The 23,899-nt window shown below is 44.7% G+C and overlaps 2 protein-coding genes across 3 annotated transcripts in view; one reads left to right on the top strand and one right to left on the bottom strand.

Moving 5' to 3' along the window:
* The first annotated feature begins 4,447 nt into the window (after positions 1-4,447).
* Positions 4,448-11,275, top strand: Tsr2 (TSR2 ribosome maturation factor). 2 transcript variants are annotated; one of them, XM_052170717.1, is made up of 5 exons: positions 4,448-4,549; positions 4,722-4,812; positions 9,000-9,091; positions 10,016-10,192; positions 10,382-11,275. In XM_052170717.1, the coding sequence occupies exons 1-5, from the start codon at positions 4,466-4,468 to the stop codon at positions 10,514-10,516; spliced, it is 579 nt and encodes a 192-aa protein (XP_052026677.1). In that variant the 5' UTR covers positions 4,448-4,465; the 3' UTR covers positions 10,517-11,275. The 2 variants fall into 2 exon arrangements, with proteins under 2 accessions (XP_052026677.1, XP_052026676.1); XM_052170716.1 differs by having other exon boundaries at positions 10,016-10,201.
* The window catches only part of Fgd1 (FYVE, RhoGEF and PH domain containing 1), a 43,266-nt gene continuing 30,441 nt past the window's right edge, over positions 11,075-23,899 (bottom strand). The window contains exons 9-18 of the mRNA XM_052170715.1: positions 21,858-21,916; positions 21,563-21,709; positions 20,862-20,954; positions 20,637-20,716; positions 15,118-15,148; positions 14,570-14,671; positions 14,104-14,229; positions 13,769-13,930; positions 12,651-12,794; positions 11,075-12,162 (exon numbers count right to left, since the gene is read on the bottom strand). Of these exons, the coding sequence (XP_052026675.1) occupies positions 11,857-12,162; positions 12,651-12,794; positions 13,769-13,930; positions 14,104-14,229; positions 14,570-14,671; positions 15,118-15,148; positions 20,637-20,716; positions 20,862-20,954; positions 21,563-21,709; positions 21,858-21,916 (1,250 nt within the window). The 3' untranslated portion in view covers positions 11,075-11,856. The remainder of the gene's footprint in view (positions 12,163-12,650; positions 12,795-13,768; positions 13,931-14,103; positions 14,230-14,569; positions 14,672-15,117; positions 15,149-20,636; positions 20,717-20,861; positions 20,955-21,562; positions 21,710-21,857; positions 21,917-23,899) is intronic.

Here is a 23,899-nt window from a genome sequence, read left to right as displayed (position 1 = left end):
TCACACGGTGGCTCACAACCTTCTTTAATGGGATCCAATGCCCTCTTCTGGTGTGTCTGAGAACAGTTACAGTGAATCACATACATTAAAAAAATATCTTCAAAACACCCCTCTTGCCTTTGAGGCGAGAGCAATGGTTTTGTGTTGACAATAGCAACCCTCTGGGGAGGAGGGAGGAGGAAGAGGAGATAAAGGAGGGGGAGGTAAATGAGGATGAGGTGAAGGAGAAGGAGAAGGAGGTCTGTGACAGCACACGCCTTTAATTCCAGAACTTGGGAGGCAGAGGCAAGCGGATCTCTATGAGTTTAAGGCTAAACCGGTCTATAGAGTGAATTCTGGGACAGCCAGGGACACACAGAGAAATCCTAGGGGGGGGGAGAGAGAGAAAGAGAGAGAGAGAGAGAGACAGAGACAGAGATACAGAGACAGAGACTGACTCATTCAGTACAGCCTAGAACCAGACCTGGGTTCATTGTGGAACCCATTTAAGTGAAAGGAGAACACACACACACACACACACACATGTGCGCATGGAAAACATTTTTGTGTAGTGCTGTTTTAAATTGCATTCAATTCTAGTACTCTGACTCAGAGCAGCTCTCTTGCTTAGGCCCCTCACCTCCGCAAACAAATGTCTGCTCCAAGTTCTCCACCGGCTTTGGTGAAGTGCACCTCTCAGCTACCGAACCCACTGCTCTCTTCAGTGGCACTGAACTGACCAGAGAGATCCCTTGACCTCGTTGTAGCCAAAGCTTCTAAACCAGAGACATTTCAACAACAGACATTCATAAGGCCACCAAGTGCAATGGGGGTTGGAACAGTAGTAACTGAAGTGGCTGGCTCTGGAGCTGGAATTGCATCTATGTTTTGAGAGTTTCATCATTGGCTGTGTTTTTCTAACACAACAGCTGTTTTGTTATTGTATGTGTCTTGGTTGGGTTTGTTTTCTCTGACACTTAAAGAACTGAAAAGCAGGCAGGGTGGAGCTTGACAGGTAAACAGCCGGGAAATTCTCAAACACAGCAGATCGAACAAGCCTGATGAGGTGAAGCTTTTGTTAGAGGCAAGGAAACACGCATACAGCAGGCACACAGAACAAACCAGATGGGTAAACAGAAGCCTGGCTTCTCCTTGACGGCTTGTTGCTGCTGTTGCTGTTGCTGTTGAAGTCTTTGAAGAGTTTGCCTCCCTTAATTTAGAGTTGGTCAGTTTGAAGAAAGACAAGATGGCTGGCTGATCGGCCTACAACTGTGGAGCAACATGTCCTTTTTTGGCCTTGAACTTGTGGAGTCAGCCCATCAGCAGGCATCCTGCTAGCAGGAGAAAAGTCCCACAAGGTCTTTTCAGCTGTCAGGCATTTGTCTCGGGTTAGGAGGGAGGGAAGGAAGCCAGTCATGAAGGTGAAGAAGCAAGCTTCTGTCTTGGAAGTTCATCATCTTTATGACCTGTTGTGGAATCTCTTCCTACCTATCTGCCTATCAGAAATCTGTCTAACTCCTAGTCACTCAATTCTCTTCGATTCTGGGCTTTGCCCTCTCAGAAGCTATGGGACATTTTTTGCCCTTTGGTAACTGTCTTAGTTAGGGTTTTCCTACTGTGAACAGACACCATGACCAAAGCAACTCTTAAGGACAACATCTAATCAGGGATAGCTCACAGGTTCAGAGGTTCAGTCCAGTATCATCAAGGCAAGAACATGGCAGCATCCAGGCAGGCACGGTGCAGGAGGAGCTGAGAGCTCTCCATCTTCACCTGAAAGCTGCTAGTGGAAGACTGGCTTCCAGGTAGCTAGGGTGAGGGTCTTAAGCCTCCCCCTCTCACAGTGACACTCCTACTCAACAAGGCCACACCTCCTAATCGTGTCACTTCCTGGGCCAAGCATATACAAACCATCAAAGTACCCTTTCTCACTCTTGCCTTGTAAAACAAAGGAGCCAGATCTTCTTCTGCTTTTCCTAGTTCATCCTTGCATGTTTCCTCTGTCCTGTATGTTCAGATGAACCAGGCTTCCTCCATCTTAAATTTAAAAGCCATCATTTTGTTTTGTTTTTTTTTCACTTTATTATTAAGATATTTTCTTTATTTACATTTCAAATGTTATCCCCTTTCCTGGTTTCCCCTCTGAAAACCCCCTATCCCATTCCCCCTCCCACTGCTCACCAACCCACCCACTCCCACTTTCCTGTTCTGGCATTCCCCTACACTGGGTCATCGAGCCTTCTCAGAGTTAAGAACCTCTCCTCCCTTTGATGTCCAACAAGGCCATCCTCTGCTGCATATGCAGCTGGTCCCTCCATGTGTACTCTTTGGTTATTAGTTTAGTCCCTGGGAGCTCTGGGGGTACTGGTTGGTTCATAATGTTGTTCCTCCTATGGGGATGCAAACCCCTTCAGTTCCTTGGGTCCTTTTTCTAGCTCCTCCATTGGGGACCCTGTGATCAGTCCAATGGTTGGCTGAGAGCATGACCCTCTGTATTTGTCAGGCTCTGGCAGAGTCTCTCAGGAGACAGCTATATATCAGCAAGTGGTTGTTGGCATCCACAATAGTGTCAGGGTTTGGTGACTGTATATGGGATGGACCCCCAGGTGGGGAAGTCTCTGGATGACCTTTCCTTCAGTCTCTGCTCCACACTTTGTCTCTGTATCTCCTCCATGGGTATTTTGTTCCCCCTTCTAATAAGAACCAAAGTATCTCTACTTTGGTCTTCCTTCTTCTTGAACTTCGTTTTGTCTGTGAATTGTATCTTTAGCTTCTGGTCTGATATCCACTTATCAGTGAATGCATACTGTGTGTGCTCCTTAAAAGCTATCTTATAGTAAAGGCAAACTAGGTTCATTCCTGTTTATGATTAAATCTCTGTTCTCAAGGATTGAGCTATTCCACACCAATAACCTAACTGCAAATGGTTCTGTATTGCCTGTTCCAGGACATGGCAACCAAGCCTTTGTTTCAAAAGTTGTTTATAACCATCTTGCAACCCTACCTTTGTTTCCAAACCATTGTTCTGAGCACCTGTTATTACGATTACCTTATGACTACCTTGCAATTATGTCTTTGTTCCAGGACGTTGCTTTGACTAACTTGTTATACTTATGTATGTTTATGCTCCTGTAACCCTTCCTATTTTCCCCCATTTTAAAACCCCCTACACCTGAACTATAAACACCTTATTTTCTCAAATTCAATGCTGAACCCCACTTTAGGGGGAGACTGTGTACAGGAATTTAAAAACCTATTTTCATTAATTGCTTACTTTATTTAATTTGGCCATGATGATTTGGGTTAGTGGTCTTTCTCCTCCCATCTGAGGAAGTAATTGTTCCTTTACCTGTACCTCTTAAGGAAGTCTGGAGAAACTATTTGTTTCAGGGTGTGAGAAAGAAGACAAATATTGTATTAATGACAAAAAAATATGTGTATTCTTCTGCTGTTGACTCTAGTGCTCCATATAGCTATTTAATGCTGTGTAAAATGTATCTTTAAATCTTGTTCTTCCTCTTCCTCTTCCTCCTGTTCTTCCTCCTCCTCTTTTGTCTTTTGAGACAGGGTTTTTCTGTCCTAGAACTCACTGTAGAGCAGGCTGGCCTCGAACTCACAGAGATCCTCCTGCCTCTGCCTCCCGAAGGCTGGGATCAAAGGCGTGTGCCACCGCCACCACCTGAAATGTAGTTTTAAATGTTTAGGTCCAGAGAGATGGCTCAGAGGTTGAGAGAGAACTGACGGCTCTTCTTGAGGTCCTGAGTTCACTTCCCAGTAACCACATGGTGGCTCACAACCATCCTCAATTGGATCCGATGCCCTCTTCTGGTGTTTCTAAAGACAGTGACAGTATACTCACATATATTCTTTAAGTTTTCCTTTTCTGGTTTTTCGAGACAGGGTTTATCTGTGTTGCCCTGGCTGTCCTGGAACTCACTCTGTAGACCCAGCTGGCCTCGAACTCAGAAATTCTCCTCCCTCTGCCTCCCAAGAGCTGGGATTAAAGGCGTGCGCCACCACTGCCAAGCAAAAAAAAAAAAAATTAATTACATTTATTTATTGTGTGTGCGAGTGCATGTGCCATGACACATACGGAGGTGAGAGGAAATTGCAGAAATCTCTTCTCTAGTTTCATCCTGTAGGGCTCAAGGACTGAACTCAGTTCTTCAGGCTTGGAGGCAATTGCCTTTACCTGCTGAGCCTCGCAAATGTAGGTTCTCTCGCGCCCCCCACCCCCATTCTTTTCTCCCTTCCTCTTTATTTCAGCTATGCTTCTTAAGTACTCTGCTCCAGGTTCTCCTTTAATTATTATGATTTGCTGTGGTAAGTGGCAGCGTCTACCACTAACAGCATTTTCCACTGTTCTGGTCTTGCGGGCAGATCGTCAGAAAACTAAAGTATGTTCTGAGAATCGGCTTTTGGCTCCTTTTGCCTGATGAAGTCGACCGTGCGATTGGGCTTCCTGGGAGCCACGTGATCTAAACGGATGATGGCGGGCGCCACGGAAGATGTGCGAGCGCTCTTCGGAGCTGGCGTCCGCGCTGCGCTGGAGGCTTGGCCCGCTTTACAGGTAAGTGAGGTCATGGCGGGGGTCACGATTAGGGCTGGGACAAAATAGACGTTGGCCAGGCGAGGCGCCAGAGTCACGGCTGGGCGGCGTAAGCGGCAGACTCCTAGGCCAGGGCAGGCCACGCCATTCTGGTTTCCATGCTGTCATGGTTGGCTTGGGCCTGTGTTCACAGATCGCTGTGGAGAATGGCTTCGGGGGCGTGCACAGCCAGGAGAAGGCCGAGTGGCTGGGGGGTGCAGTGGAGGATTACTTCATCGCCAATGGTGAGTGTGAGGTGTTGCTGTCTGTCGCAGTGGCGGAGCCTCAACCTAGAGAGCCCGCATTTGATGAATGAATCATGACTTTGGGGTCAGAATCGTGTCTTTAAAGTGCTTTGGAGACAATGACACTCAATAATGCTATTATGCTGCAGAACACATTTTGCCTTCCAGAGAGTCATTTTCCTAGTTTCTAAAATGGTTATGGAAAGATCCGACGAAAAGAACTATTCGAGTCGTATTTTGTATCTTAAAATTGCTGGATGGGGGTGGAGGGACAGCTCCGTGGGCAAAGGCCAACAAGCGTAATGACCAGAATTTGATGGCTGGGACCACATGGATGGAGAGAAATGACTCACTTAAGGTGTCCTATGCCTCTCCCTACACCAGTAAATATAATTTTAAAATTGTTGGGTGAGGAGTGTAGCCCAGTGATAGAGCACTTTTCTAGTCTGCTCATGTCCCCATGCCACCAAAACTAAAAGCAGTACCTCTGATAAAATAAAAGGCAGCTAGGCACTGTGCTGCAGGCCTGTAATCTCAGTTATTCTTGAGACAAAAGGACCTCAAGTTCAGAATCACCACAACCTTGTCTCATAATAAAAAAATATAAAAACTTGGAGATATAGCTCAATGGAAGTACTTGCTTATTACATGTGAGGCTCTACACTACTCACACTACCACAAATGGATAAATGAATGAAAGAAGCAATTATTATAGTGTTATTAAATTCATATCCGATATAGTGTTATTAAATTCATATCCAAATTCATATGAGCCATGTTTGTAATTCTAGTACCAGGGAGACCTGAGACTGGGGAATTGCTCTGAGTTTCAAATTCTATATCCAAAAATTGTTCTTATGATAAAAGAAGGGGCTTTAGAGATGTTCAGCTGTTAAAAGTGCCTCCTGCCCATCCAGAGGACCTGAATGGGGTCCCAGCTCACAACCACCTGTAACTCCAGCTCCAGAGGATCCAACAGGTTCCTCATCTGCACACATGCACATAAACACATGTAATCAACAAATATGTAACATAGGGCTGGAATGATAGCTCAGTGGTTAAGAGCATTTGCTCTTGCAGAGGACCTGGGTTCAGTTCCCAGTACCTACACGGTGTCTCACAGCTAGCTCTGTGACTCCAGTTCCAGTGGATCTGATACCGTCTTCTGTCCTCTCTGGGCACCAGACACACACATAGTGCTCAGGCATCCATGCAAGTAAAGCAACATACACATGAAATAAATAGAACAAAAATGCTCTACCAAAATATTTTAGTATGTCATAAGAATTAAGCATTTTTCACACTTTTAGTATTAAATTTCACAATCTGGAATTTAAAAAGTCTTAGCATGTCTAAATTCTGACTAGCCATATTCTAAGTGCCTGTGTTAGGTAACCACATATGGTTGCTTCTACAGCAAAGTTCTACACCTCCATTTTGTCTTTCTGGGATATAAAAGAACAAGAAGACTTAGTATTGCATGCTGTGGTTTTTCTTTTAAACTCTTCATTAATATCCTAGTTTTTAAAAACGATTTATTTATATGAATACACTGTAGCTGTTTCCAGACACATCAGAAGAGGACATTAGATCCCTTTACAGGTGGTTGTGAGCCACTGTGTTGTTGCTGGGAATTGAACTCAGGACCTTTGGAAGAACAATCAGTGCTCTTAACCACTGAGCCATCTCTCCAGGCCACAATATCCCAGTTTTGAGGATTATATTAGGCAGAGTCACAGCTCAACATTTACAATCTAGTGAGTGATTTCAGTTAAGTAAATGAATAGTTAAAATACTGGGTGCTATGTATTATGATAAAGAGGAGCTCAGAATTCTTCAGTTATCTGAGCCTGAGAAGCCTTTTTGGTTTTGGTTTTGGTTTTGGTTTTGGTTTTTTTGAAACAGGGTTTCTCTGTGTAGCCCTGATTGTTCTAGAACTCTTCTCTGTTGACTAGGCTGGTTTCAGACTCAGAGATCTTCCTGTCTCTGCTTCCCAAGTGCTGGGACTAAAGGTTGTATATGTCACCACCGCCCAGTAAGAAGCCTTTTTTTTTTTTTTTTTTTTTTTTTGGTTTTTTGGATTTGGTTTTTTTCGAGACAGGGTTTCTCTGTATACTCCTGGCTGTCATGGAACTCACTCTGTAGACCAGGCTGGCCTCGAACTCAGAAATCCACCTGCCTCTGCCTTCCAGAGTGCTGGAATTACAGACGTGCGCCACCACCGCCCAGCTGCCTTTTTTTTAAAAGATTTTTTTTTTTAAGATTTATATGAATACACTGTAGCTATCTTTAGACACACCAGAAGAGGGCATCAGATCCCATTACAGATGGTTGTGAGCCACTATGTGGTTGCTGGGATCTGAACTCAGGACCTTTGGAAGAGCAGTCTCTTAATCACTGAGGCATCTCTCCAGCCCCAGTAAGAAGCCTTCTTAGTGAGGCTTAAGAAATGAAAGGGGGAAACTAGGTAGAGATGATAAAGCACACACTCATAGGAGTTGAAATAAGTGCATTATAGTAAGGGGTGGAAGAGTAGTAGAGAATGGGGTATGTGTGTGTGTGTGTGTGTGTGTGTGTACAGAAACAGACTGCTTATAGAGATATGCCAGTGTCTGTAAAATTCAAGAATTTTACAACAAATGAAGAAAAAGTTTCTCCAGTGAAATTACAGAAGCTCTTTTCCTCCAGCTGCTATTTTATTCTTAGTTGTTCTACAATTACTACTAGTAGTAGTAGTAGCAGCAGTAGTAGTAAGTGGAGACAGTATCTCCTTCTATAGCCCCCAGGCTGCCATGGAATTTATGTTCCTCATGTCTCATTTTCCTGAGTGCAAGGTTTACAGGTGTGTGCCATTGGTCCTGACTCTGTTTTCCATTAGCTTTTTATGGAGATCCTTATAAAACTCAGCAAAATTGAGCTGGGAATGCAATGCAATTGGTAGAGTACTTGTCTAAAATAAGAGGCCCTGGGTTCAACCCCTAGAGCCACATTAGCCAGGCATGTTGATTCATTCCTGTAATCTTAGCACTGGGAGGTGAAGGCAGGAGGATATCAATCACCAGGAGGAATTCCAGGCTAACCCTGTACTATGCAGTGAGTTTGATGCTAGCCTGGGCTATATACCTGTTATAAAAACAAAACAACCCTTGAAACTCAGCAAAATATTTCCTAAAGGCAAGCTTCATAATAGGTGATAAAATGTATTAGCAGGATCTAAGTAAGGTAAGTAATAGGATAGTGTTTGCTAGCTAGAAAACTCAGAAAGTAGTTCGTGTAGTTAGTAGTTAATGTAGAAAATAAGGTCTAACATAGGACAGTGGTCAGGGAAAAAGAATGTGTTTGTCCATAGAGAGGATTTGGAAAATTAGAAACCTTTCATTGAACAGAGGAAACTTGGAGGGTGAGATGCTGGTGTGGAAGGCAGGATAATAAACCTGACTTTGGCTATGGAGACTTAAAGCACCTGTCTGACATCTGGACACATAATTAGCCTAAGCAGAAGACAAATTTTGAGGCTGTAAGATTTGAACAGTAGGTAAAAGTAGAAGTGTGGAAGAGCTATGTCTGGGAGAAGCATATAGGAAAAGGAAGCTAGTCTTTAATTTAGACCATAGGCCCATGAGATAACCGAGCCCCACAGTCTGAAGGCAGCATTGAAGTTATGGTTTCATTTTTGGAAGTAGTGCATCCAGCTGATGGTGTAGCTCAGTGGTTGTTTGCCCAGCATGTGTTTAACCTTGGGGTTGATCCCCAGCACCAAAGAGCACTGTCCATTTCTTCTTACCCATTGCCCTTGAATCTCTGGACTCCTGTATTAGTGGAGCCACAGTTGTGAAGGGTCTCCACATTTCAATACGTCAGCTGTGAAGTGATGCATATTAATATTAGGGATATCATCTCCCTTGTGACAAGCATTCTGTAAACGAGTCCTCCCAACAGACCCTCCTGGAGGCTCTTATTAGCCTATCTTTACAAATGAGAAATTGGAGGCTCTTGAGAGAGGCAGCTTGCTCAAGGTCACCTCAAGCTGAGGTTGGTTAGAACAGACAAGTAAAAGAAGGTGTTTCAGTGAACAAGGGGCCACTGGACCTTTACCTACCAACCAGATATAGCAGGCAGGTATTGAAGAATGGCCAGGGCTGATGAAGTTGGCCTTTGGTTAAAGGGTTCTGTCCTTTCCTATTTAGCTGACTTGGAGCTGGAAGAGATAGAAGATTTTCTTGGAGAGCTGATGACCACTGAGTTTGATACAGTTGTGGAAGATGGGAGTCTGCCCCAGGTGAGCTTATGGAAACAGCTGCCAGCCCCCTGCCTTTTTCCCTACTGTCTGTTAGGGACAAAGTTCCTGTGATCATTCTTTTCTTGAGCCGTAGACAACATTTCCTACTGCATTTTCAAATATTACCTTTATTTCTCTCTTTAAATCATTCTCAACCAGGTATTTTTCCCACATCCCACAAGCTGGGTTGGATTAAATTCCATCCCTATTCTGATTAACGCTGCTCACCCTGGTGAGCTCATCACTCATTTTGCATCTTCAGTTCCCCCCCCTTTTTTTTTGAGACTGTTTTACTCTCTAGCATGGGTAGCCTGAAATATACTGTGTAGCTCAGCCAACCTCAGATTCATAGCAGTCAGCGTGCTTCAGCCTCCCAAGTACTGGGATTACAGCTGTGTACCACTTCATTCTAGTACCTTCTTTTCTATGAGGCCCTCATTCAAGGCTTCACACCCTCACCCAAGTCTCTGAATTGTGGTTGCTTCAGTGAACTTTGTTGTTGCTTTACTTTTTTGAGACAGGGTCTTACTCTGTATCCTCGGCTGTCCTAGAACTTGCCATGTAGACCTTGAGATCTGCTTGCCTCTGCCTACTGAGTGCTGGGATTAAAGATGTGTCAGAACTCCCATCTATTGTTCTATTGACAGTGTGTTACTATGAGGCCAGACTGACCTCAAACTCAAAATTCTCCTGCCTCAGGTCTCTCATTTATATGCGTTCACCACTATGCCCAGCTGCTTGGATGAACTTCTTAGGGAGAAAAAGAGCCCTGAGAATTCTACCCCCAACACACACACACACACACACACACACACACGCACGCACGCGCGCACACACACACACACACACACACTGCTTTAAACAGGCTGGTTTTATGGTAGATTGTCTGAAAAAATCTAAGCTGGTTGGATATTTCCTTGGTAGGTGAGCCAGCAGCTACAGACCATGTTCCACCACTTCCAGAAGGGTGATGGGGCTGCTCTTCAGGAGATGACCTCTCACATCAACCAAAAAAAGTGTAAAGTCACAGCTACCCCACTTAAGACAGCCAAAGAAACTGATGTGGCTGAAGATGATGTGGACAGCGTGGAAGAAATGGAGGTGAAAGAGGTGCCTGTACTGGGAGGGTGTGTCCCAAAATGCTTTTAATTTTCTGGCAAGATTCACAGGGTCGTGATGGTGGTTGTAGGTGGTGGTGGTATTTTCAAGGATAGCTCACATAGTCATGGAAAACTTGGGAGCAGAGCCTGGGTAATGTACTCAGTGATTTATCTTATATTTTTCTTCCAGGTGACAGCTACTAATGATGGGGCTACAACGGATGAAGTCTGCCCCCAGCCTCAACCCTCTGGTCCAGACTCCCAGACTATTAAGGAAGAGGATATAGTTGAAGACGGTTGGACCATTGTCCGGAGAAAGAAATGAGCAGGGCAGTACATGTTTTGGGCCCTCATTTGTTAGATGTTATGAGAGACTTAGAGGAGCTGTTTTGGGAGGGCTGTACACCTCTGTCCTGGAAACCATATCCCTTCTTTGTTCCCTAGAGTCCTTGGTTGTGGGGTTGAAGGGACCTATTCCAACCCCTTGAATCTTAAGGTACCATATGAGAGATGAGAGCAGGTTTCCCAGTATAGTGCCTCCTAGGTGCAGTGAATGTAAAGAAGGGTGATAGTGGATGTGGTTGTAGCCTGGGCTTGTGGAAAGTCAGCAGGTACATTTGTAGAAAGGACCAGAATTCCACAGTGGAAGGCTGACTGCATTGGCATTCGTGAGATAATCATACAGTTGGAAGAGAGAAGAGATGTAAACATTTCTACATTCCCCAGCCTCCCACAGAGTACCCCCCACCCTGCCCAGAATTTGCATCCTCCTGGGAATGCTCCCCGCTTAAATACCCTTTAGAGTTTGAAGGACTTGACTAGAAGTGGCAAACTTGGGAAAGTTGGGCTGTTTTAAGTCCAGGGATGAGGCTTAAGACCTTAATAACATAACACTTTCTTGTTTAATCCATGATTTAACCTTGGAATCAGCTGAGAGCTCAGCTTCAAAATTCGGCAAGAGAGTAGTTTCTGCACCCTCCCATCTCCCTTAGTAGCCTGGGATTTTGGACAAACGGACGGACCATAGTAGTGCTCTGAAAGTTACTGTACGCCTGAAATAAACTGTATTTTTCTTTAAAAAACAGTATCCATTGTCCTCCCCCCTCCCCCATTCCCGTCCTGCCCAGTGGCCCTGCCATGGATCTGGACGATAAAATACTGGATTGCTTTGGGGCTAGGTAGAAGCTAGAAGCCATGGGAAAGGCAAGAAGGGTCTAGTCACCACCCCATGTAAAGTCATACATGTGAAGACACTGACTGAGGAGGAAAGGGTGGGTTGGGATCCCAGGGTCAGTAGCAGAGCTGGCACTTGAATCCAGGTCTCCTGCCTCTGGTACTTTTGTGGGAAACTGGGTGGAAATAGGATCTGTGGGGTACTGGGAGGAAACTGACTAATTCAAGTGAGTCTAGCAATTAGCTCCTGCCCTCCCTGGGGACAGGGATTTAAAAAAATTAACATCAATGTAGGAATAGTTTTTTTTTTCTTTAAAAAGCCCACATTTTGTGAAAAGATGAATTAAAAAACCCAAGACCCAGCATTTGGGATTGAAAGTGCCCTTGATGGGAATTCAAGTATTGACTGCATTGGGAGTGGGCTGGAGCCCCCAATTGAACATGGGCAGCTGGAGTGTGGGGCAGGAACTCCCAGTTCCGCCCCCAAACCCTTTAGGTCTTGTCTCGGGTCTGGGAGGCTTCAGGAGGTTCAGCAGTGGCTCCTGAGGTTGCCACCGGTGTCTCCTCCATCTCCTTGTCCTCGGACAGTGTGGGCCCTGGGCAGAATGTGTCCCCACGGCCCGCCCTGCCGAGCACAGCCATCCAGCGCCGCTGGAGTTCTTCCGTCTCTGGGCTGAAGTACCAGCTTAGGTGGCTTTGTGTGATCTTGAAGACATGCCTCCTGTCTGGCCGCTCCCCTGCCTCAGGAGGCCCCACCTCAAAGCCAATGAGAGGCAGGCTGCGCTGGGCTTTCACATCCTGGAGAGGAGGAACAGAGAGCTAGTGTCATCTAGGGGCTAGGCAGGATCCTCTGCCCAGTCAAACCCCTTTACTCTGTTGGGCTGTTTCTCTCTGCTGAAGAACACTGCCTTCACTGTAATGACCAGGAAGATGTCTGAACTGGGACTAGAAGGCAGGGTGGTTTACATGCCCAACTCACCTGCATGTCTTTACTATTATAGACTCAGCCTTTTGGCTAGTTCTTCTATATGCCTATTCTGTTGTACTTAGTGTTAGACCTAGAGGTGCCTGTCTCTACTCCTGTTTTCTCCAGAAAGCCAGAATTCCCACCTCACCCTCAGTTTCCCCATACTTTGGCCTCCAATCTCTTCTACCTACTCTGTCACATAAGGATGGAGGTTTTACTTTCCCCCTTTGCTAGGCTCACCCTGTCCCAGGACAAAGGGACAAGGAGAGGGGCAGCCCAGCTTTGTTGGAAGGCTGGGAAACCATGAAGGGGTGCGCACCTGAGGGGCTCCATAGATGTACAGCACCAAGGGTTCATTCTCAGGAACCACAAACCACGCCTTGTGCCATCCTTTTCCACCCTTCTCCATGTAATGCAGGAAGCTGCAGATGACACTGTTCTCAGCAGCCACTGAGGCCTGTTTCTGTGATCAGAGACACAGGACAGGGTACATCAGTGTTGATGGAAAGCTCTGCTCTTGGCTTAAACAGCCCCGTAGTGTATGGACTGTCTCATGACAAAGGTGGCCAAGCTGTGCAGATCATAGCTGAAATGATTTAGCCCTCGTCACTGACATAAACAAAGCGAGCTTGGCTGCTGACTCTTAACTAGTATAAGGGGCGTGCAGATCTCAGGACAGTGAAATGCTGGCCACTCTTCAGGCTAAGGGACATTCACGGCTAACCCTTTCCATCTTTCATTATATATTCATTTCCTGCTCTGAGAAAGTCCTTCTAACGTGATTAATGGGATGAGTGGGTGGCTAACACCATCTGTCTCAGAATCCTAACAATAGATGAAAATGCGGGACTTGTGAGAAGAGCACAGAGGTGTTTATGAGATTGAAATTAGCATAAACAAGGCTTTAAAATAGTTCTGGTACAGAGTAAGCTCCCTTACATTTGGGATACCTTGGTTTTATTTAAAATACAATCACCCCAAATATGTGTATATTCACGGTCCTAAAAAGATAGAATCAGTATTAACAGTGGCAACTTCTGGGTAAAGAAATATGTCTTATTTTATGTTGTCTTATCCTATTTCATAATTTGAAAAATGCACTTGGTTCATTAAAAAACAAAACCATAGGCCAGCCTAGGCTATGCAGTGAGATTTTGTCTCAGATAAAATGATACCTAGAGGTATTTTTCTGGTTGTGCAATTTAGCCAAATATCCTCTCTGGGCTTTAGTTTCTTTATATGTAAACTAAGGATAAGGGTATGGGTTGATCAGTTACTGTAAGAGTTAAATGTGTAAAGTTCTTTAATAAAAATTATCCTTTTAACCCTTACACTCATTTTCCTTGTCTAGTCTGGATTACCTGATTAGTGAGTGCTTACCCTGGGGCAGTAACCAGGGCACACTTGGGGGCTTACGGTTAGGAGCCCAGTTCTTACCTCTAGGATGGACCTCCTGCGCTGGGGTGTATGCTGGCTACAGGCTGGACTGCTCCCAGGTGCTCCATGCAAGGCCACATAGCAATCAGTGCACACACGGTTGGAACGATTGTTGTCATACATGAGGCGGGCTCGGAACTCAGAGCATTTTCCACAAACCACCTGAGGCAGCAAGTGGGCAGGAACAGCTTGATTGCCTTTGGCTTCTCTTCGGTGTATTAACTACCACAGCCAACTTGCAGCCTCCTCCTCCTCCTTGGAGGGTACCCACCAGTGGGCCTTTGGGCTGTCAGCCTGTCCCCACCTTAGCTCTGCCCCTGCCTCCCAACACTCACATGCCCACAGGCCTTGCAGTGGTGCCTGCGTTTGGTGATGGAATTGAAGGGCTCCTGGCAGCGCATGCACATGGTGACTTCCTTTTCCCGGATAGGCGTAGGTGCCCTCTTCCCAAGGTCCACGTTCTAGGGGGAGGGTTAGGGCCCAGGTCAGAGACAGCCCCTCAGCCCAGTCCAACCAGCCAGCCAGCCCACCTTGCTTCTGTTTTGAGGCTTAAATCATGGGGTTGGGGAGCACACATACTGGTCTGGCTCTGCCCCTACCATACTATTACTGGAGGTAAGTCACTTCACTTTCTGGGGTGCAATCTGCTAGCCCTACTATCAGAAGCCGGCTTCTGAGGGCCTGTATGCACTGCCTCTCTAGTCCCTATTTTCTGGGAAAAGGAAAAGATCATCTCAGGACAAAGGTGGAAACATGGAGCTTCAAGGGAATACCAGTACTAAGGAAGAGCAGGACTCTTACTGGAGAGTTAGGGGGAGTATCTTCATCATCCCTGTTTGTTGAGTTCAACAGTTTGAAAGTCTCCAGGGTCTGTTCATGCTTCAGGAGGGTGGAATTGATGGCCTGGTGAAGAGGTGTGAAAAATGAGAGGTCAGATCACTCCCAGACAACCTATTTCCGCCCTCGCCACACCTTCCTATGCCTTAGCCTGGAGTTCTAGGCCCAGTTCTGTCCCCGCCACACATGACTGAGAAAATCCCTCTCTAAGTCCAGGTCTGTGACTGGTAATTATCAAATGTGGGAAGGGGGTGGTGGCTCAAAAACCTCAGGCCTTCCTGGCTGCTGGCTTCGTGTAAGCTTTTACAACGCTTCATTTAGAGGAGCTGACTTCCTAAAAGAATGTTTCTATCTGACCTCAGGACTCCAGTTTGCTTATCTGTAAGAGGGTGATAACAGCATCTTCGGAAGGCTGGTGTCCAGGCCTGTTCTGTTTATTTTTAACTATTATCACCCCCTAAGAGACCTGTTAATACCCTTCCAGATCCCTGCCACAAAGCCTTGGGTGTTACCTGGACCCAGTCTTTCTTCTCCTCCTCAGTCCTTGCAGGGGAAAAAAGGAAAAAAAAAGAGAAAGGTGTTCAGTTAGGCAGGTCAATAAAAAGCAATCTGAATGGTATTTTAAGAGTTACTGGAGCTGGGCGGTGGTGGCGCACACCTGTAATCCCAGTATTCTGGGAGGCAGAGGCAGGCGGATTTCTGAGTTTGAGGCCAGCCTGGTCTACAGAGTGAGTTCCAGGACAGCCAGGGCTACACAGAGAAACCCTGTCTCAGAAAAAACCAAATCCAAAAAATTAAAAAAAAGAAAGAAAAAAAAAGTTACAGGACATAGGCGCCACTAGACTTCTTCACTTTATGTAACCTTGAACAAGTCACATAACCTGAGTTTATTCAACAATATCTTCCAGATCAAGGAGCTCATGGTACACTATAGAATACTGATAGGGACAATACAATCACTGTTGACTCTAGAGGAAATGAAGACTGAGAAGTCCAGAGAAGGGGACCTGCCTCAGCCTATGTTTGAGAGGGGCTTTTAAGAAAGGTTTCCAAAGAGAAGTACTAGGCCTCCTAGTGGTAGTAAAGGTAAAGTATGTGTAAGAGTATGGAACATACATGAAACTATATCCAATTGCTAACATGCCAACTTTGCAAAAAAAGGCAGTATTTTTTTATTTCATGAAAATGGTGCTTAAGTGTATTCTGAGCATCACCAAGACGATTATGTAACATGCCCACCATGATGTCTGCTATAATTCATGCTCTAACTTCCTTTTATTCTTCTCTGCTTCTTCTAGAGAACCCTTCTAGAACCCCCTTTTAAAAAGATTTATTTATTTATTATATGTAGATACACTGTGGCTGTCTTCAACATACCAGAAGAGGGCATCAGATTTCATTACAGATGGTTGTGAGCTACCATGTGGTTGCTGGGATTTGAACTCAGGGCCTCTGGAAGACAGTCAGTCCTATTAACTGCTGAGCCATCTCTCCAGCCCCTCTAGAACCCTTGTGTTCTCCAAGTCCTCGGCCCTGGTACAAACTTGCCAACCACCCCTAGGAATAGGACCCCTTACTTTGCTATCTCCCATCTGGACTCTCATTTTCCTTCTACATTCTAAACTTCAAATGATTTTTCTAATATGAGATCTGACTGCATCATTAGAACCACTGTGTGAAAAAGTAAGGATGTGAAACAAGTTATGACACTGAGTCACTATTTAGGGATGTGGGGATGCAAGTTAGTGGCTCTGTGCTTACCTAGCATGCACTTGCAATATACATGCACATGCATGCACTAATTACTGTTCATTGTAATCAAATGCTTGTCAAACCTCATCTGTGGTATACTAAAGACCTATGCATTTCACTATGCAGAATCTGCCAAGAAAAGGGTATGGCAGTGCCACTGAAACAAGTACTACACTCTAGGTAATGAGTTTCTACCAATGCCGCACTCTAGAGGAGAGCTATGTACCGTAAGGCTTTCCTTATTTTGAAATGTATTTAAACAACATCAAAAGGGCTCAAGGGTAAAGGGCATCCAGTCTTGCCGAGTTCAGTTCCTAACGTCTGCACTGTGTACCTCATACCACCCACACCTCCAATTCCAAGGTGATCCAGTGCCTCTGATTTCTATGGAAACTGCACTTGCATGTGCAAACCCATACACAGATACACACTCACACACATAAAGTCATTGGATATTCAGTTTTCTCAGCACCATCTGCTGAAGAAGCTGACTTTCCTACAATGTATGATATTAACCTCTTTGTCAAAAAACCAAATGGCTATATAAAGCATGGTGACATATCTGTAAATCTGCCACTGAAGAAGTAGAGACAGGGTCAGAAGTTCAAGGCTGCCCAGTGCTATATAAGACTCTGTCTCAAAACCCCAAAAACTAAACTAATTAGTTGGCTATGGCTGCAAGTGGTTTTTCTCCTTTTTTTGGTTTTTTTTTTTTTTTTTTTTTTTGAGACAGGGTTTCTCTGTGTAGCCCTGGCTGTCTTAGAACTCACTCTGTAGACCAGACTGGCCTTGAACTCAGAGATCCACCTGCCTCTGCCTCCCAAGTGCTGGGATTAAAGGCATGCGCCCCCATTGCCTGGCTTGCAAGTCTGTTTTTTTCTAGGTCCTATATATCCCATCAATGTACATGTCTGTTTCTGTGCCAGCACCATGTTACTTAATTATGGTTCTGTGATATACACTGAAATTAGACAAGAAGATAATTCAAATATTGACCAGCTCCTAGGGTGTGTGTGTGTGTGTGTGGTGTGTATGAAAGATTAGTCAGCATACCACAGAAATTACATGCCCATCTATATTTATTGCAATACTAGTCACAATAGCCATTATGTAATCAGCCTTGGGTTGTCAATTGATAATTATAAAATATGCATGAGTGTAAATGTGTGTATGTGTATATTAAGCACATGAATTCATAAAGAATAAAATGTTGTTTGCCAGAAAATGGATACAACTACAGATCATTAAGTGAAATATTAGCCAGATGCAGAAAAACATGTATCATGTGTTTGGTCTCATTTGTGGAGTCTAGATTTTACATATATACACAAAATCATTCTTATATATGACATCGAAGTAGAAGCAAGACTGTTAGGGGGAAGAAGCAAAGAGGGGGTCTGGATAGAAAGTATGATCAAAGTACAGGATATACATACTTCTATGAAAAATGTCTTGCCAGGAGTGGTGGCACATGCTTTTAATCCCAGGACTTGGGAGGCAGAGGCAGGTGGAGTTCGAGGCCAGCCTGGTCTACAAAGTGAGTTCCAGGCTAGCCAGGGCTACACAGAGAAACCCTGTCTTGAAAAACAAAAACAAATGAACAACCTATCATTATGAACAATGGACATATACCAATAAAAAGCATAAAGCCATTGGATTGGTGGGTGGCTAAAAGTATAGATATATGATAAACTAAATAAACCAACCTGTTAACCCTTGTAGACTCTAAATGGTGGTTCATCAGTGCTCACTGTAATTCTTTCTAGTTTCCAGTACTTTGGAAAAGGTTCATAGTAAAATGTGGCGGCAGGTAATAGGAAACGGCACAGTTGAGCTCAGACCCTAATATTCATGTGAAAGCTAGAAACTGTAGCAAATATCTATAAGCCTAGTACTGAGATGGGGTTTGTTCTGATTATAATCATAAAAAATGATTTGTTTATATTTTTCAACTTATAATTTCTGGGCAGTAAGCAAGTGTTGCTCTTGATTTTTAAGAATTATGGTGGAATTTGTGGCCATTCAAAAGGATGAAGTTCATTGTTTGTTAGTCCTACTTACTCAGAAGAGTAAGTCAGGAGGACCATTTGAACTCAGGAGTTCCAAGGATGGTCTGGGGGAAAATGTCACAAACTAAACCAAAAACTGTCAAAAGCTCTCTTGTGTGTGGAAGAAAAGTTCTGGCGATGGGACCCAGGTCATTATGGATGGTAGGAAAGGTCTCTGCTTCTATCCGTGGTCACTGGCTCTTAAGTCCTGGTGAACATCAAATCACCTGAGGAGCTTTGTTGAGAAAACTTGCAGGCCAATTAAATTGGAATCTTTGGGAATGGAGCCAGGCATCAGTAGTTTTTAAAGTTCTCAGCTCATTCCACAATTTGCCAAGATAAGAACCAGCTAAGTTATATTTAAGATTATGGGTACGTATTTTTTTTTTGTACATTTAAAATAGACCTTGTTTAGACAAGGTCTCACGTTCTATATCAGTCTTGCCTTGAATTTTCCGGCAACCTCTCCACCCCCAGCCTCTCAAATGGTGGGATTACAGGCAGAAACCACCACAACAGAGATTTTTTCATTAAATTTTTTAAGAGGCTAGAGAGCTAGCTCAGCAGTTAAGAGCACTTGTTATTCTTCTAGAGGATCCTGATTCAATTCCCTGCACCCAGTTCACAACCATATCCAACTCTAGTTCCAGGGCATCTGACACCATCTTCTGGCATCCTTAGGTGCCTTGTATGTACATATTGCCAGACATACATGCAAGCAAGACACCCAAACATTTCAAATTTTTAGTAAATAATCAATTTAAAAAGTAACTAGTGGAATCAGGTGTGGTGGTACACACCTTTAATCCCAGTACTCTTGAGGCACAGGCAAGTGGATCTCTGTGAGTTTGAGGCTAGCCTGGTCTACATAATCAAGTCCTAGGCCTGCCAGGGCTTCATTGTAAGAACCTGCCTCAAGAAAATAAAATGTAATTGGCTGGAGCTGGCTCATGTAGAGGACCCAAGTTCAGTTCTCACAATCCATGTCCTGCAGTTGACAACTGCCTATAATTTTAGCTCCAATGGACCTGTGCCTTTTTACAGACTACAAAGTCACGTGTACTCATATGCACATACTCCATCACAGATACATACATGCACATAATTTTAAAATAATCAAAATAAGCCTTTAAAAAAGTGAACACTAGGGAGACTAAGCCAAGAGGGTTATTTTGAGTTCAAACCTGAGCTAATTACAGACAATAAATATGATTACAAAGTCATTTCTCCGTGCCATCCTATTGAGAGTAGGAAGAAATCAAACACTGCTTGGAGGGCCCCTCTGCACCCAGCACTCTTCTGATACCCCTAACTCTAGGCGGATACCATGGCTTTGTGGTTTGTCGCTTCCGTAGATGGCTCTGTTTTCTGTCTTGCTGTCCCTATTGTTCCTTCCTGCTTCTGGTGCCAGTGCAGGCCTTAGGGAGGTTTTCTTGGTCTCTCAGAACTTCAAGGCCCAGCCAGTAGGCTTGGTTTTATTGTTTTGTTTAGTTTTGGTTTTTGAGGCAGGGTTTCTCTATGTAGCTTTAGTTATCCTGGAAGTCGCTCTGTAGACCAGGCTGGGTTTAAACTCAGAGAGATCTTCCTGCTCCTGCCTCCCAAGTGCCGGAATTAAAGGCATGCGCTTTAATTCCTGCCCAGCCTAAGGTTGCTTAACTCTTGTCTCTTCTACCTCCATGCAATCATCGGTTACCTTTCACTTCCAAGTGTCCTATCAGAAAAGACCATGGAGTGGTGTGCACTCACATTGTGGCCCTGATTAGGACCTTGCTAGACACTTTCACCCAGAGTCTCAGAAAGTAGTATGGACAGTGGTTAGGAACTCATATGCCAAGCTGACGAGGCCTGAGCTCCAATTTCAGCTCTATTCCTGCTAGCTGGATCTAGGAAAGGGGCCTCAATTCTTCAGCTTTAAAATGGACTGACGGTAGCCATGTGTGGTGCTAGCCATCTAGGATATTATTCATGATAGTGTTAAGGAACCCACTCTTCTTCCCTGCATTCTGGAGTTTGTTCATTCTCCAAAATGCTTATCTGATCGACATACCACCTTTTCCCACACCATATATATATATACACGTGTCATCTTCAGAATCATCTATACACACACAGCTGAGGAGCAAGGCCATATCTTTTGGGGAAAGGTGTTCACTCTTTCTCGGGCCTGGAATGCCTCAGCTTATCTGAAGTAAAGAGTGAGTTGGAGGGAAGGCCTAGGCAAGGACAGGTACCTGGCCTGGAGTTCGAGAGAGCGCTGCTTTCCTGACACCAGAAAGGTCCGGGGCATGTTGAGGTTGGAGCTCTCCTTTAACTGAAAAGAGGAGAGAAGGATCATGGTGAGGCCTACAGAGCTCCACGGGGCCCTGCACACATGAGCACACAGCCTGAGGGCAAAGTAGGCACTTTCCTCCCAAAACCAATGCTCCACTCCAGATTCCGATCCTCGTTGTGCTTACCTCCATGCCATCTACATCAATGCGTGCCCGCACGCTAAACTTCTGGCCAAGGAGCCGCAGCCTGGGCACGCAGTAAAGGAGGCGGTCGTTGAACTAGGAAGGAGAACATTTGAGATGTCATGTCCAGGGACTTAGTGTAGATGGTGAGTCTCCTACCCCTCATACTACTGCTAAGGATGCAAGGCAATAAATGGAGGAAAGATATACCAAATTGTCAGGCAGTGGTGGCACAAGGCTTTAATGCCAGCACTCGGGAGGCAGAGGCAGGCAGATCTCTGAGTTCAAGGCCAGCCTGGTCTACAGAGTGAGTTCCAGGACAGCCACTATACAGAGAATCAATCTCTCTCTCTCTCTCTCTCTCTCTCTCTCTCTCTCTCTCACACACACACACACACACACACACACACACACACACACACACACACAGCTATTTCAAATTGGATTCAGCAATGACGAGGAAAGAGCAAGAAAATGTCATGGGAGTCACTTCCTAGTTGGTAACCTTGGCAAACTCAAATCTAAATTGTAGTTACATAATGTACAAATGCAAAACATACTTCCAGTTCTCATAGTGAAAATACAATGAATGTCTGGAGGAAGGGACAGCTAGCTAGTCTATTCCTGAATGACTACCAGGTTATCTATGTACTGAGGGCATGCCCACCCAAAAGCCCACCCAAAAGCCCACACCTGGCACTTACTAATATGAGGTATCGATCTTGAGTGGTCCCATTCTTCGCTGATAGCTTAAGGATATGACCTTCTTTTATGAGCTCTTTGGTGGGACTGACAATGTCCTCCTCACCCCCGAGCAGCTCATAGACCTTCAGGAGCTTGTGCATTCGTTCCTGGCAGGGAGTCAAAGGTAAAGCTTCGGGTGGGCAACACCTCCCCTTGAATGTCCTCAAGTCACAAGTCCCTCCCCGCCACCAGTCCTAGGACAGAGCTACCACAGAGGGATGGCCAAGGAAGGACAGGGCTAGAAGGACCACTTACCATTTTACGGATGGCAGCATTAGAGTGTTCTGCTGCTGTGGCTATCAGCTCCAAAGACTCTACAGCACAGAGAAGTAAGATCAGATGGGAGTCGAACAGAGAGGAAGCTCTGCAGGACCTCTCTACTCTGTGAATATCTCTCCTGGCCTACACTCTCCACCTCCCAGCAAATGCCAGCCTCAAAAGGTGTTCATGACCACATCGTTTCAGATCGGAAACTGCCCAGATTAACAACACAGTAGCAGAATTATGGGATAGCCAATAAAATGTAAGCTTGGTAAAATGATTGACCATTAACTGGCAGGAATCATGGTCATGTTTGAACAGTTGTTTCTAGCTAATGGGACTATGGGTAGTTCTTGGGTTTATTTTGTTATTTTGTTTTGTTTTGTTCTAGAGACAGAATCTTTCTATATTCCCCCTGGTGATCTCAAAATTCTGGGCTCAAACCAAAAAAAAAAAAAAAAAAAACACAGCAGCAGCAACAACAAAAGATTAAAAATAAAGAGGAGTAGGAATGCTCAGTTGGTGGAGTGTCCGGCTAGCGTGTGTAAGGCCCTGAGATCCAGCCGTATCACCACATAAATAAACTGTTGTGCTGATGCATGCCTATAATCCCAACACTCAGCAGGTAGAGATGGTAGAGTCAGAAATTCAAGGCCATTCTTAGGTACACAGATAATTTGAGGTCAGCCTATGATACATAGGACCCGATCTCAAAAGTACACACACACACACACAAGAAAATGAAGATGATGATAAAGATAAGGCAAGATAAGATAAAGATAGCTGCAGTAGCAAAAAAAAAAGGATTGGGGAGATGTGGCTTGGTGGTAGAGCATTTGTCTTGTGTGTCAGAGGCCCTTTGTTCAATTCGAGTACAGTGGTGAGGGAAGAAGGGGGAGACTGTACTGTTTGTCTTCCTAGTTCTGACTATCGGCACATGTTCTACTCACAAATACACTTTCATTGCAATGGTTTTTTTTATATAACTCTGTCAACCTAAAACAAAAATGTTCAACCACAGGAGCTCAGCTACAGAATTTACAGCACACTCATAAATAGAAATATATATATAATATCAGTCTTTAACAATGATACTTAGAGAAACCCTGTCTCAAAAAAAAACAATGATACTTATGTAAGGTTTTTGATAATATGGGAAATGTTCAGAGTGTCATTAGGAAAAGGATACAAATTTGATTATATACAATGATCTAATTCTTGCTAAGATACACATCTAAAAAAAACGTATGCTTAAATATTTATTACGAGGCTCAGGCCACAGGTGGTTTCTGTCTTTTTTTTTTCTGTCATTCCCACTCTTCCCATGGTGACCAGGTGTCATAATGGAAAAAAAAATGAAACCAGTCTCCATAAACCTCCACATGTTAACCCATCCCTGCCTCTGCCTCCAGTCTGGCTGCAGCTTCATGGTTCCCACTCAGCACAGTGGATTCCCTCCTCAGAACTTATATGCCTGTACTGGAGAATCACATGTCCACATGAATGGCAAAGCAAGCCCCATTCCCTTAGACAAGCACACATTCCAGTCCTAAAGAGGATCCGTGGCCACTGCTGCAGCTCAGGTCTCCATATGCCTTTCAGGTGCTGGGCCTTTCTCCAACTCCCCTCCAACCCTGGCAGCCAGAAGGAGCTTTCTTGCACACAGCTTACTGTTTCCCTCTGCTTAAATCTGTCAATGTTTCACTCTGGCAGCACAGCAAAGAGCCAGCTCTTTTGTCTAGCATTCAAAGCCCTTGGTGACTGGAGTCCACTGACCGCTGTGGCTTCCTCCATATGCACCTCCCTAAACATGCCCTGTCTTGCTTCATCTGGCCAACTGCCACCCAGGCTTCTGGATTCGGTTTACCACATCTAGCCTTCCCTAAGCTCCAAGGATGAGTTAGGACACTGTCGTTGCTCCTTCTGCCTCACTGCACGCTCATCACTCACTGCATCTGAATCCCTCAGGACACAAGAAGCCTCCGAGGAAGGGGCTCAGTTCCTGCTACCTTCCTCAGGCATGCCAAACAGATGCT

Source organism: Apodemus sylvaticus, chromosome X (assembly GCF_947179515.1).
Source record: "Apodemus sylvaticus chromosome X, mApoSyl1.1, whole genome shotgun sequence".
Classification (NCBI taxonomy): Eukaryota; Metazoa; Chordata; class Mammalia; order Rodentia; family Muridae; genus Apodemus; species Apodemus sylvaticus.
Note: the sequence above shows the minus strand (reverse complement) of the source record. Positions and strands in the feature narration are given on the sequence as shown.

What these genes read in the sequence shown, in the direction of transcription:
- Tsr2 (XM_052170716.1), top strand. Translation starts at nt 4,466, where the DNA reads ATGATGGCGGGCGCCACGGAAGATGTGCGAGCGCTCTTCGGAGCTGGC. An exon ending in GGATTACTTCATCGCCAATG is followed by an intron (nt 4,813 to 8,999) that starts GTGAGTGTGAGG and finishes TTTCCTATTTAG; the next exon opens with CTGACTTGGAGCTGGAAGAG. An exon ending in AAGAAATGGAGGTGAAAGAG is followed by an intron (nt 10,202 to 10,381) that starts GTGCCTGTACTG and finishes TTTTTCTTCCAG; the next exon opens with GTGACAGCTACTAATGATGG.